The 15,138-nt window shown below is 39.6% G+C and overlaps 1 protein-coding gene across 3 annotated transcripts in view; it reads left to right on the plus strand.

Annotated features, from left to right (window-relative positions):
• The window catches only part of TTBK2 (tau tubulin kinase 2), a 215,205-nt gene that overhangs the window by 142,496 nt on the left and 57,571 nt on the right, over positions 1-15,138 (plus strand). For all 3 annotated transcript variants that reach the window (XM_066343762.1, XM_066343763.1, XM_066343764.1), the window contains exon 7: positions 8,865-8,930. In XM_066343762.1, the coding sequence (XP_066199859.1) occupies positions 8,865-8,930 (66 nt within the window). The remainder of the gene's footprint in view (positions 1-8,864; positions 8,931-15,138) is intronic.

Below are 15,138 nucleotides of genomic sequence, written 5' to 3' on the forward strand. Positions count from 1 at the left end.
TTTTATTTTTTGTTGCAATTGTAAAAGGAATTGTTTTTTTGAGTTCATTTTCCAAAGTTTCATCATTGGTACACAGGAAAGCAATAGACTTTTGTGTGTTTTGTTATTTTTATTTATTTATTTATTTTTATTTTTTTACAGAGACAGAGAGAGTCAGAGTGAGGGATAGACAGGGACAGACAGACAGAAATGGAGAGATGACAAGCATCAATCATTAATTTTTCGTTGTGCATTGCGACACCTTAGTTGTTCACTGATTGCTTTCTCATATGTGCCTTGACCGTGGGGCTTCAGCAGACCGAGTAACCCCTTGCTTGAGCCAGCGACCTTGAGTCCAAGCTGGTGAATTTTTGCTCAAACCAGATGAGCCCACGCTCAAGCTGGCGACCTCGGGGTCTCGAACCTGGGTCTTCCGCATCCCAGTCCTACGCTCTATCCACTGCGCCACCACCTGGTCAGGCGCAATAGACTTTTCTTTATTGATTTTGTATCCTGCAGCTTTACTGTTATTGGTTTATTGTTTCTGATAGTTTTTTGGTGGAGTCTTTGGGGCTTTCTATATACAGGATCATGTCATCTGCAAAAAGTTATACTTTTACTTCTTTCCTGATATGGATGCCTTTTATTTCTTTCTCTTGCCTGATTGCTGTGGCTAAAACTTCCAGAACTATGTTGAGTAACAGTGGAGAGAGTGAACAACCTTGTCTTGTTCCTGATTTTAGAGGAAAAGCCTTCATTTTTAGTATAATATTAGCTGATGGTTTGTCATATATGGCCTTTATTATATTGAGGTACTTTCCTTCTATTCCAAATTTATTGAGTGTTTTAAACATAAAAGGATGTATCTTATTGAATGCCTTTTCTGTATCTATTGAGAGGATCATATATTTTTGTTCTTTGTTTTGTTGATGTTTTGTATTACATTGATCAATTTTTGTATGTTGAACCATCCTAGTGCTCCTGGAATGAATCCTACTTGGTGGTGATGTATTATTATTTTAATGTGTTGTATTTGATTTGCTAGTATTTTTAGGATTTTTGCATCTGTATTCATTAGAGATATTGGTCTGTAGTTTTCTTATTTTGTATTGTCCTTGCCAGGTTTTTATATCAGGGTTATGTTGGCCTCATAAAATGGGTTAGGGAGTATTGCTTCTTCTGTTTTTTGAAGACATTGAAAAAAATAGGTGCCAAATCTTTTCTGAATGTTTGGTAGAAATTACTAGTGTAGCCAACTGGTCTGGGACTTTAATTTGTGGGGAGGTTTTTAGTTGTTTCTATTTTCTCTCTGCTTATGGGTCTATTTAGGTTTTCCACTTCTTTGTGACTCAGTCTAGGAAGAGTGTATAGTTCTAGGAATTTATTCATTTCCTCTAGGTTGTTGAGTTGGTGGCATATAATCTTTCATAGTATTCTACTATGCTCCTTGGTATATCTATGAGTTCTGTGGTAATTTCTCCTTTTTCATTTCGGATTTTGTTTATATGAGTCCTTCTTTTTTCCTTAGTGAGTCTAGCAAGTTGTTTGTTGATTTTATTGATCTTTTCAAAGAACCAGCTTTTATTTTATTAATTTTTTCTATAGTATTTTTTTTTTTCTTCATTTTTCTGAAGCTGGAAACAGGGAGAGACAGTCAGACAGACTCCCGCATGCGCCCGACGGGGATCCACCGGGCTCGCCCACCAGGGGCGGTGCTCTGCCCCCCAGGGGGCGATGCTCTGCCCATCCTGGGCGTCGCCATATTGCGACCAGAGCCACTCTAGCGCCTGAGGCAGAGGCCACAGAGCCATGCCCAGCGCCCGGGCCATCTTTGCTCCAATGAAGCCTTGGCTGCGGGAGGGGAAGAGAGAGACAGAGAGGAAAGCGCGGCGGAGGGGTGGAGAAGCAAATGGGCGCTTCTCCTATGTGCCCTGGCCGGGAATCGAACCCGGGTCCTCCGCACGCTAGGTCGACGCTCTACCGCTGAGCCAACCGGCCAGGGCTCTATAGTATTTTTGTTCTCTATTTCATTTACTAGACCTGCTCTAATTTTTACTATTTCCTTTCTTCTGCTGACTTTGGGTTGCTTTTGTTCTTCTTTTTCTAGTTCCTTAAGCTGTGATGTTAGGTTGTTTACTTAGGATATATCTTGTTTCTTTTTTTTTTTTTTTTTAATAAATTTTTATTAATGTTAATGGGATGACATTAATAATTCAGGGTACATCTATTCAAAGAAAACATGTTTGTTTCTTGATATAAGCCTGTAATGATATATACTGCATCCAAGAAATTTTGATATGTGCGTTGTTATTTTCGTTTGTCTTTTGACCCAGTCATTTTGTAGAAGTATGTTGTTAAATTTCCACAGTGTTTGTTTCTCTACCTCCTTTTTGTAGTTGAATTCTATTTCAAACCCTTATGGTCAGAAAGTATGCTTGGTATAATTTTCATCTTTATGAATTTGTTGATGTTAGTTTTGTGGCCTAATATATGGTCTATTCTTGAGAATGTTTTATGCACACTGGAGAATAATGTATAATCTGATGTTTTGGTATGAAATATCCTGTAAATGTCTATTATGTCCATTTGGTCCAGTGTGTCATTTAAAGGCAATATTTCTTTATTGATTTTCTGTTTGGATGATCTACCTAACCCTGTCAATGGTGTGTTGAGATCTCCAAGTATGATTGTATTTTTCTCTGCTTCTATTTTTAGATCAGTTAGTAGATGTCTTATATATTTTGGTGCTCTTTAATTCAGTGCATATGTATTAAGAGGTGTTATGTTTTCTTGATGCAATGTCCCCTTTATCATTATGAAATGTCCATCTTTGACTGTGATTACGTTTGTTGTCTTGAAGAAGTCAGCACTGTCAGATATGAGTATGGTTACACTTGCTTTTCTTTAGGTATTATTTGCTTGGAGAATTGTTTCCCAACCTTTCACTTTGAGTCTACTTTTGTCTTTGCAGTTTAGATGTGTCTCTTGAAGGTAGCTATGGTTGAGTTTTGCTTTTTGATCCAGTCTGCTACTCTGTGCCTCTTTATTGGTGAGTTCAGCCCATTTACATTTTGCGTAATTATGGACACTTGAGGATTTCCTACAACCATTTTATGTTTTGTTTACTGGTATCTCTATGTCTTGTTTGATTCTCCTCTTTTGTATTTCTGTCAATTGTTTTTGTTGGATGGCATTCCATACTTTCCCGTTTCTTCTTTTTTTAAGCTGTGTATTTCAGTAGTGGCTTTTTCATGGGTGGTTACCATTAGATTATTAAGAGAAAAATTATCATATGTACAAGAGTCTCTTGTCTTATGAGTGCTTCTGCACTCCATCCTCCTTTGCTACTGCAGATCTTTATCCTCTCTCCTTTTATGTTATTGTTGTCACAGATTATTCTTGTTTCTATTGTGACCTTGTTGGAGCTTTTACTTGTAGATTTAATTTGTTTTGTACTTTGTGTCTGGTCAAATAACCCCATTTAGTATTTCCTGCAGTGGGTGTTTTCTGGTGATAAATTTCCTTAGCTTCTGGGCCCTGGCCGGATGGCTCGGTGGTAGAGCGTCGGCCTGGCGTGCGGAAGTCCCGGGTTCGATTCCCAGCCAGGGCACACAGGAGAGGCGCCCATCTGCTTCTCCACCCCTCCCCCTCTCCTTCCTCTCTGTCTCTCTCTTCCCCTCCCGCAGCTGAGGCTCCATTGGAGCAAAAGATGGCCCGGGCGCTGGGGATGGCTCCTTGGCCTCTGCCCCAGGTGCTAGAGTGGCTCTGGTCGCGACAGAGCGAGGCCCCGGATGGGCAGACCATCGCCCCCTGGTGGGCGTGCCGGGTGGATCCCGGTCGGGTGCATGCGGGAGTCTGTCTGACTGCCTCCCCGTTTCCAGCTTCAGGAAAAAAAAAAATTTCCTTAGCTTCTGTATGTCTGGAAAAGTTTTTATTTCTCTTTCAGATTTGAAAGATAAGTTTGATGGATAGAGTATTCTTGGCTGGTAATTCTTCTCAGTACTTTCAACATTTGAGTCCACTCTTTCCTGGCTTGTCAAGTTTCTTCTGAGAAGTGTGATGATAACCTAATGGACTTTCCTTTATGTATTACGTTCTTTTCCTTCACTGCCTTGAAGATTCTTTCTTTGTTGTTGATTTTTGACAATTTTATTATGATATGCCTTAGAGTAGGTCTTTTTGGGTTGAGGTAACTTGGTGTTCTGTTTGCTTCTTGGATTCAAGGCTCTAACTGTCCATAAGCTTGGGAAATTCTCATTAATTATTTGAATAGTCTTTCCATTCCCTTCTCCATCTCTTTTTTTTAATATACCCATTATTCTTATTTGCTCTTTCTGATGAAGTCAGACAATTCTTGTAGAGCTCTCTCAGTTTTTTTTTAAATTCATGACTCTCTCCTCTTTGTAGTTGCCTGTCTTCAGTGTCACTGATTTTTTCCTCTATCTGGCTGTTCTGTTTGCTAAACTTGCTACCTTAGTCTTCAATTCATGTATTGAGTTCTTCATCTCTGTTTTTAAAGTTTCAATCTTCTTGGAGAGCTCATTAAGTTGCCTATTGGTGTTTTCTTGCATCTTGTTGAATGTTTTCAAAACTTCGATTTTGAATTCTCTATCATTTAACTCCACAATTTCCATATGATTAAAATGTTTTTCTGGAGATTTTTTATTTTTTTTCTGAACTACGTCTCTGTCTTGTGTAGCCATGGTATTTGTTTTCTTTTTCCTTTATGGTATTTGAGAGTGCTATTGTTCAGAACCCTAACAAAAAAAAATGCTAAGAAAATAAAAAATTAAACTAAAAAATACAGGAAAAATATAAAAATTTTAAATATTATGACAGGTAAAAAAAAAAACACCACAGAAAACAAAGGTCAAAAACGAATAAAAAATAAATCAACAACAAACAAAAGAGCACAAAAAAATAAGAATAAAAAATATAAAAATTAAAGAAAATGACATTGAAAAGAGAAAAAAGAATAAGAAGAAAAAAGGAAAAGAAAAAATATATATTTTGGTTGTAATAGGTTTTGTCCCATAGGTGTTGCTGTATTACAAGTTTTTAGCTCAGTGAAATTCCTGGGTTGTCCTCTGCTGACATGTTGCTGTTGCAATGATACAGGCAGGGCCATAGTCGCATTGGTGCGTGTGGCATGTTGTGAGGGCTTTATGTCTATGGCTTCAGCTTACCAGCCTTATGGCTCTAGCAATAACGATCTCAGGCTTCTGGGCCCTCCTCTCCACATCTCAGCAGACCCAGGGACCAGACTCAGCGCACTCTGTTCTTCAGGGAAGAGAGTGACTCTAAAGAGCTAGCTGTGGGGTTTGTCTTGGACACTTTCTGTGTCATGAGGTAAAGGACTTGGGGTCAGGGAGGCTGGGGGCCGCACTTTGTTTTTTTCTGTCTATTCTGAATACGGGCTGCAGGCAGACCACGGGAACACTGACCATGACTCTCTACTCTGGCTTCTTTGGTTTAGTTTGTTCCCCTCTCCCCCTCTATCTCACTGTTTCTCCCAGAAGAAGGAGACCCAGTCAGTCTGGGTTTCCCTCTCCATACCCCTCAGACAAAATCCAAACATCATGAGCTTTTCTTTTCCCCACAGTTCATCAGAGGAAAAAAAACAAATAAACCCAGTTACTCTGGGTTTGTCTCCTCTCCTGAGCCCTCTGAAATGCATTTTATCTTCTGCCCCTCTTTTCAATCCACCCCACCTTTAGTCTATTTGGTGGATGGATCTTTCAGGTGATCCTCTGAGCCCAGCTGGGGTTCCTTCACTGTGTTGTTGTTGTTCAATTTGTAGAAATTTCAAGAGGAAAGATCAGGAGTATCTCTCACGCTACCATTACTCTGACCTTACTCCAAAAGTACAACTTTAAAATGTTATTTAGTGAAAAAGGCTTTCATATATATATCTTCTTACACATTTTCCTCTGGAAAGAAATTTTTTTTTCTTTTTTTTTTTTCATTTTTCTGAAGCTGGAAACGGGGAGAGACAGACAGACTCCCGCATGCGCCCAACCGGGATCCACCCGGCACGCCCACCATGGGGCGATGCTCTGCCCACCAGGGGGCGATGATCTGCCCATCCTGGGGGTCGCCATGTTGCGACCAGAGCCACTCTAGCGCCTGAGGCAGAGGCCACAGAGCCGTCCCCAGCGCCCGGGCCATCTTTGCTCCAATGGAGCCTTGGCTGTGGGAGGGGAAGAGAGAGACAGAGAGGAAAGCGCGGCGGAGGGGTGGAGAAGCAAATGGGCGCTTCTCCTGTGTGCCCTGGCCGGGAATCGAACCAGGGTCCTCCGCACGCTAGGCTGACGCTCTACCGCTGAGCCAACCGGCCAGGGCCTGGAAAGAAATTTTTAATCTCAGAGTTCCATCAACCAAAGTGAGAATATTGGATATTTCTGTTAGTCATGATGTCTTAGGAAAAATTGATACCTGAGTATGATTTTCAATTAATGGCAGCTAAGAAAATGAAATAAGTAAATTACAGAACCTTTTGATTACTGAGACTTGCCATTAAATACAAAAAGTATTTTTAATATAATTAAATCTTAAAGCAAATAAAAAAGGAGTACTAAAAGGAAATAAAGATTTTCATGAAAGAAGAAATAGACAATTTGAATAGATTAAATATAGATTACAAAAATGAGCAAAGAGAAGAAGAATACATAGAATATTTATCTTATATCATAGCACATGACCGCCTGGCCTGTGGTGGCGCAGTGGATAAAGTGTCGACCTGGAATGCTGAGGTCGCCGGTTCAAAACCCTGGGCTTGCCTGGTTAAGGCACATATGGGAGTTGATGCTTCCTGCTCCTCCCTCCCCCTTCTCTCTCTCTCTCTCTCTCTCTCTCTCTCACTCTCTCTCCTCTCTTAAAAAAAAAAAATATATCATAGCATATGACCAAAGTGATTTTGGTAACTAAAGGTTTTTTTGTGTGTTTTTTTTTGTGACAGAGTCAGACAGAGGGACAGATAGGGACAGACACACAGGAAGGGAGAGAGATGAGAAGCATCAATTCTTCATTGCAGCACCTTAGTTGTTCATTGATTGTTTTCTCATAGGTGCCTTGACGGAGGGCAAGGGGGGCTATAGCAGACCGAGTGACTCCTTGCTTGAGCCAGTGACTTTGGGCTCAAGCTGGTTAGCTTTGCTCAAACCACATGAGCCTGCATTCAAGCTGGCAACCTCGGGGTCTCGAACCTGGGTCTTCCGTGTCCTACTCCGACAGTCTATCTACTGCACCACTGCCTGGTCAGGCAACTAACTAAAGGTTTTAAAAAATATTATTTATTCCCTGGCCAAGTATCTTGGTTGGTTAGAGCATTGGCCTGAAGCACAAAGTGTGTCGGTTCGATCCCTGGTCAGGGCATATATAGGAACAGATCAATGTTCCTGTCTCCTTCTTGCTCTTCCTTGCTTTCTCTCTAAAATCAATAAAATAAAATTTTAAAATATTATTTAATATGCAGTTTTTCTGCCTACAAAAGTAATATATTTTAGTTGAGAATAATTTAAAATTATGGGGGAAAACACAAAACTTCTATTAATGGAAATAATTGACTATGATCATTTTCAAGTTTTTCAGTTTTCATATTGAACTCTTGTGCCATCCATGAATTTTTAGTTGCTGACTTGACCTTTGTGAAGCAGTGGAATGGAAATAGTGCATGATTTCAAGTCAAAAGACCTTGGTTGAGTGCTTGCTCTAGCAGTGCATATACTAAGATGGAGAAGATGAACATGGCCCCTAAAAAAAAGAAAAAAGAGATGTTGGTTGATGCCTGGTTTTATCACCTACTAATTCTGTGTCCTCAGACAAGTTTACTTACATCCAGTACCTGTTTCTATATCTGTAAAATGAGCAAGACAAAGACCCTGCCCTCACACAGTTTATATTCCAATGGAAGAATATAGGCAATAAACAAGTTAAAATATAAATAAAATTAACTTTGTGTAATGAAAGGTATTATAAGAAAAAAAAGCAGAGTAAAAGAATAAAGTGTCATTGCAGGAGTGGGTAGTATTTTAGAATAGGATGATTAAGGAATATTTCTCTGAGAGACTGACATTTGAGCAGAGGGCTTAATATGGAGATGAGTTAGCCATTGGAGGCATACAAGGAGATAGCATTCCAACTGAAGAGACTAACTAGCAAGTGCAACTAGCTAGTTCAACTGTACTCGTAAGTCTCTTCAGTTGGAATCCCAGTCTCTGTAGTAGAAAAAAGCACAAATAAATTCATTTTGGAATGAGGATAGTTTCAGGTTGTAGAATATCTTGTAGACCAAATAAGAAAAGTTTGGACTTTTCCTAAGTTAAGCTCTCTGAAAACTGGGATCCTATATTATTCATCTTTGGATTTATTCCCAGTACCTGGCATATAGTTAAGTACTCATTAACCTGAATTAAGTGTAGCATATATAGGGAAGGATACAAGTTGTCACCAGCTTTGAATTGAGTTTAAATGAAATACCAAGACACAAAGAGGTTAGCATCTTAGATTACTTAGATTCCTCATGGTCTTAATATACTTATTTGTAACCAAAGCCTGTAAACTAGTATATATACTATGATGCTTGGCATGATTATGGGTATCTGAAAACATTTAATATTTTCTAATATACCAAGTTTCTTTTATTATAAACGTCACTTTATTTTAAAATGTAGGTAGAAAACTGGGACTTACTGATAACTAAAATGTTATTACTTACTGTTTTAACATAATCTACAATTTTCTATAATTTCACAATAAAAAAGAAATTTAGTGTTCTGTTGTGACAATAATGTACATGTTTCTCACATCTACTTTATGGGTTCAAGTATACGGAATCTTTTGCTATTTGAAGCTCATTTATTTTTCTTTGCTTGGTTTTATTGTAGCCTCGAGCTGTGGCAGGCTTTCGGGGGACAGTTCGTTATGCATCCATCAATGCTCATCGAAACAGAGTAGGTATCTGAAGTAGTCATCTCTGTATAAGCATGCTAATGGCTGGAATTAGATTGAATTTTTTACATTAGAGTACAAAGGTGTAGAAAGTGCTTTGGAACAGAGGGAAATGCATTAGTTATGCTAATGAATGGCAAGGTTTATAGTGGACAGATGGACAGATGTGTGCTACTGCATAGAAAATAAAATTGGATTTGCCAGAAAAAAGAATAGTGAAGTATGTATATGCCATGGGGAATCTTGTATCCTTACTAGGTAAAAGTAAATAATTTAATATAGAATTTTGAAGAAATAGAACATTTATGTTCTCTTTCTAGAAGTTATTTGGGAATATCATACTGTCAATATCTAATGAAATATAGGGGTCATCATTTTATCTATAATATGCATCTAATCTGTGATAGCCCTTCTGCATTAAATCTTTTGTTTTCATGAAGATCTCAAATGCAGACTGAAAGGCAGAAACCACACAAGACAAACCAAAAACACGAGGCTAGTGTGTTCTAAAGAGAAAATGTATTTTAAAAGTGCCTGGATACTAAATACAAGTGGGCTGAGACCAGCAAAGGGTGTCAGCAAAGGGTGTCAGACCTGAGCTGTGGGAGAGAGCATTAAATATAGGGGTTACTGCAGGTACTTGAACATACTTAGATTAATATATCAGGGTTGGTTGCCCTAGTTACAGACTGTCTTCTTTTCCCAACCCTCAGGACCCTCATGATGTTCTTGTCTCAATGACATTTTTCAGAACCTTCCCAGGGTGGGAGGAGTTGCTTAAGGGGAGGGGGAGGTTGGGCGAGAGAAATGTTTATTGAAGAAATTATCCTAGTGGGAGTTGAGTGAGGGGAATTTGAGAATTTGAGTTTTAAAGGAACCAATTTAACCCTAACACAAATGACTTCAAATTTTTTATCTTAGTAAATATAACTTTCCTCTTGGGTTTAAATCCTATCTCACACCCCCACACCCCCCACATCCCATATTCTTACTTTGGTACTTTGGTACTTTGGTTCTTTTGTTCTGCTCTGATTTTTTTCTCATCTAAACCTTAATTATATGTAGAAAAAATGGGTACCATATTTCCCCATGTATAAGACACTCCCATGTATAAGACGTACCTTAATTTGGGGGCCAAAAATTTGAAAAAAAAAATTTATTACATAAAGTTATTGAACTCAGGTTTTATTCATCATAAAATTCATACAATTCTTTTTTTTTTTTCTTCTGAAGTTGGAAATGGGGAGGCAGTCAGACAGACTCCTGCATGCGCCCGACCGGGATCCACCCGGCATGCCCACCAGGGGGCAATGCTCTGCCCATCTGGGGCGTTGCTCTGCCGCGACCAGAGTCATTCTAGCGCCTGAGGCAGAGGCCACAGAGCCATCCTCAGCGCCCAGGCAAACTTTGCTCCAATGGAGCCTCGGCTGCGGGAGGGGAAGAGAGAAACAGAGAGGAAAAAGAGGGGGAGGGGTGGAGAAGCAGTTGGGCCCCTCTCCTGTCTGTCCTGGCCGGGAATTGAACCTGGGACTCCTGCATGCCAGGCCGATGCTCTACCACTGAGCCAACTGGCCAGGGCCCATACAATTCTTCATCACTGTCAAAACTCCCATGCATTAGGTTGTCCTCATCTGTGTCTAATGACGAATCACTGTCTTCAACAATGAGCACAAAAACAAGCACAAAAAAGCAGGAAATGCAAGTAAAAAAACTACAACCACTGTATAAAAATGCAACCAGTTTTGGCCCTGGCCGGTTGGCTCAGTGGTAGAGCGTCGGCCTGGCGTGCTGGGGACCCGGGTTCGATTCCCGGCCAGGGCACATAGGAGAAGCGCCCATTTGCTTCTCACCCCCCCCCCCCCTTCCTCTCTGTCTCTCTCTTCCCCTCCCGCAGCCAAGGCTCCATTGGAGCAAAGATGGCCCGGGCCCTGGGGATGGCTCCTTGGCCTCTGCTACAGGCGCTAGAGTGGCTCTGGTCGCGGCAACGACGCCCCGGAGGGGCAGAGCATCGCCCCCTGGTGGGCGTGCCGGGTGGATCCCGGTCGGGCACATGCGGGAATCTGTCTGACTGTCTCTCCCCGTTTCCAGCTTCAGAAAAATACAAAAAAAAAAAAAAAAATGCAACCAGTTTTTAGACCCCAAATCTTCCAGGAAATGGTGCGTCTTATACAATATGGGGAAATATGGTATTTTATGGATTCTTAGTCCTTGAACTTGTTTGGATGGAGTTAAGAAAATTAACAAGTATTTCCTTGATAAAACAAAGATAAATCTTTTCTTAAACTTTTGTTAACTTATTTTTGTTCTGTGAAGCCAAAATTGCTTTAATGAAAATTTGACCAATGCTAAATTTAATAGGAAGAGTGTGCTGTGGTCTTATAGGCTATGCTCCAGTTAATTTGGTTTCTTATGATGTGATTTTAAATTGAAAATAAGAAAAGTGTTTTTTGTCAGTTGGTAGCACTGTGCCAAGCATTTTTAACTTATTTGTTGTGATTCAGTGTTGCTTTTTTTTTTTATAATGGCATCTAGTCAGTTATTCTGCCTTGAAAAGAAAGTATACTTATTTTCCAGGAAGAGTCTTACAAAATTTTTTAAGCATTAGGCTTTATAATTAATTCTATTAAAGAATTATTTTAACTTTGGATCTTTGAAATAGGACATTTCTTTTTGATATAAGCATAAATATTTTTAGAAATCATAATAGCTCTATAAGCATTTCCAAAGTTGCTACTAGAGATTTTATACACACACACACACACACACACACACATATTTTTTAATTTGAAGACTAGAGATTTCTTCTAAAAGCCTTTCCAGCTTTGAGCACTATAAAATTTACCTTTAACCTGTCTGTTATTCATTCAATCATGGTAGAGGAATTTGATAGCATATAGCAGTGATTCGTACCCTTCTTTTTGGCTGCCGACACATCTGAGGAGTAGAATGCTTTATACAGTAACACTGCTTCACAACAATGATTGTCATTTTATGTGGTGACACAGGCTTGCAACTAGTGAAACCTTCACAGGTGCTTGTCTAATTAAAAAAGATTTCTTTCTTTTATACTCTGTAACCCTGATTAGTTAATTTATGAATATAATTCTCTTCATTTCTATTTTTTTGGTACCTTAAACTTTTAACACGAATAATTCCCAGACAAAACAGGGACTTTTTAAAACACTTGCACTCTGTTGTCCTACATTTTAATCCTTTGTTAATCCTTGTTTTATCTCAATATTTTGTGAATAAACTACTATACTTTCTTCTGGTTCTATGGTTGCTATTAAGATTATTGTACATTTAATTATTGTTACCATGTATTTAATTTTTACTTTTTGGGGGGGTCTACTTTTGATGTTTTGTTTTTATTTTTGGTGTCCTGCCATTACATTCAAACATGCCTAGCTGTGGATTTGTTTCTATTTATTCTGCATGGGAGATCAGAACATTCATGTCTTTCATTGATTCTGAAGATTCTCAGACATTACTTTTTATTGCCCTTGCTGGTTGGCTCAGTGGTAGAGTGTCGGCCAGTGTATAGAAGTCCCAGGTTCGATTCCCGGTCAGGGCACACAGGAGAATCGCTCATCTGCTTCTCCACCCCTCCCCCTCTCCTTCCACTCTGTCTCTCTCTTCCCCTCCCACACTCAAGGCTCCACTGGAGCAAAGTTGGCCTGGGCGCTGAGGATGGCTCCAGAACCTCCACCTCAGGTGCTAGAATGGCTTTGGCCGCAATAGAGCAACGCCCCAGCATTGCCCGCTGGTTGACATGCCGGGTGGATCTCTGTCGGGCACATGCGGGAGTCTGTCTGACTGCCTTCCCGCTTCTAACTTTGGAAAAATACAAACAAATAAATAAATAAATAATAAAATAAAATATTGCCTTTCCCTTTCTATACTTTTTTTTCATATATCCAATTTGATGTATGTTAGAGTTTCTTGTTCTGTTTTCTTCTTTGTTTTTACTCTTTTTAATTTTTTTAGGTGAGAGGAAAGGAGATAGGCAGATTCCCACATGTGCCCAACCGGGATTCACCCAGCAACCCCTTCTGGGGCCAATGCGCAATAGTGAGCTATTTTTAGTACCTGAGGCTAAAAAACAGTTCAAACCAACCAAGCTATTCTTCAGTGCCTGGGCCACATGCGAACTAATTGAGCTACTGGCTTCAGGAGGGGAAGGAGGAGAAAAGGGGATGGAGGCTGGAGAATAGCAGATGGTCACTTTTCATGTGTGCCCTAACCAGGAATTAAACCTGGGACATCCATATGCTGGGCCAAAGCTCTATCCACTGAGCCACTGACAGGGCCTTGTTCTATTTTCTAACTCTTTGTATCTCTGTGTTGCATTCTAGATAATTTCTTTAGATCTGTCTTTCAGTTCATTAAATTTTTTTACTGTGTTTAATAAGCTTTTTAGCCTCTCCACTGAGTATTTATTTATTTTTATTTTTCATTTTTTAAAAATTTACTTATTGATTTTTAGAGAGAGAGGAAGGGAGAGACAGACAGACAAAAACTTTGACCTGTTTCTATGTGTGCCCTGACTGGGGATTAAACCGGCAACCTTTGTGCATTGAGACATTGCTCTGATCAGGCGAGCTATCTGACCAGGGCCAATGAGTTTTTAATTTCCATAATTGTACTTTTTTTTCTTGTGAGGTTGGGGAGGGAGAGAGAGGAGAAGCTTCAACTTGAAGTTGCGTCACTTTAGTTCATTGATTGCTTTTTATACGTGCCTTGACCAGGGGAGGGGGTGCTCCAGCTGAGCCAGTGACCCCTTGCTCAAGCCAGCAACCTTGGGCTTCAAGCCAGTACCTTTGGGCTCAAGCCAGCAACCATGGGATCATGTCCATGATCCTATGCTCAAGCTGGTGAGCCTGCACTCAAGCTGGAGACCTTGGGATTTCAAACCTGAGACTTAAGCATCCCAGGCTGATGCTCTATCCACTGCACCACCACTGGTTATGCTCTGTAATTGTACTTTTTATTTCTAGATTTCTTTTGGTTTTCCAAATCTCATTGGTCTTTTTATTTTTTTGGATAAAATATGGTTCCTTTGTCATGACTTTAATTTTTTTTTGTTTTGTTAAACATTCTTATTTCACATGCCATATTTTATAATTCCATTTTTGAAGTCTTTGAATGTCTAATTCTATTCTCAATAGATTCTCCTGACATTAACTTATGGTAGCCTGCTTTATAACAATTTTGTAATTTCACATAATGAGCTTATATTTGATGGGCCTCAAAGAAGTTCTCAATTTTTTTTAATCTTATTTTTATTAATTTTAATGCAGTGACATTGATAAATCAGGGTATATATGTTCCGAGAAAACATCTCCAGATTATTTTGACCTTTGATTATGCTGCATACCCCTCACTCAAAGTCAAATCATCCTCCGTCACCTTCTATCTGGTTTTCTTTGTGCCCCTCCCCTCCCCCCACTCCCTCCCTCTCCTTCCTCGCCCCTTCCCCACCCCTCCACCCCACGCCCTGTTACCATCACATTCTTGTCCATGTCTCTAAGTCTCATTTTTATGTCCCATCTATATTGGTTCATATAGTTCTTAGTTTTTTTCTAATTTACCTATTTCACTCCTTATAATGTTATCAAGGTCCATCCATGTTCTTGTAAATGATCCGATGTCATCATTTCTTATGGCTGAGTAGTATTCCATAGTATATATGTACCAAAGCTTTTTAATCCACTCATCCTCTGATGGACACTTGGGCTGTTTCCAGATCTTTGCTATTGTGAACAATGCTGCTATAAACATGGGGGGTGCATTTCTCCTTCTGGAACCATTCTATGGTGTCCTTGGGGTATATTCCTAAAAGTGGGATGGCTGGGTCAAAAGGCAGTTCGATTTTCAATTTTTTGAGGAATCTCCAATACTCTGGTTTCTCTTCAGATTACATAAATCTTTCGCCTTTTACTAAAGAAGTTCTCAATTTAAGAGTGCTTTTATCTCGAGGGGATTTTCATTTGCAGCTCTCATCACTGCAGGAAAGAATCACCCAGAAAACAGTCATTCCTGGGCTTGGCTTTCCAGACCACAAAAGTGGTGTAAAATTTTTTTTAAAAGATTTTATTTATTGATTTATGGAAAAAGAGAGAGAGAAAAAGGGCAGGTGGAGGAATGGGAAGCATTAACTCATTGTAGTTGCTTCTCTCATGTGCCTTGACCAAGAAAGCCCAGGGTTTT

The sequence above is a fragment of the Saccopteryx leptura genome, chromosome 6 (assembly GCF_036850995.1).
Source record: "Saccopteryx leptura isolate mSacLep1 chromosome 6, mSacLep1_pri_phased_curated, whole genome shotgun sequence".
NCBI classification, from domain to species: domain Eukaryota; kingdom Metazoa; phylum Chordata; class Mammalia; order Chiroptera; family Emballonuridae; genus Saccopteryx; species Saccopteryx leptura.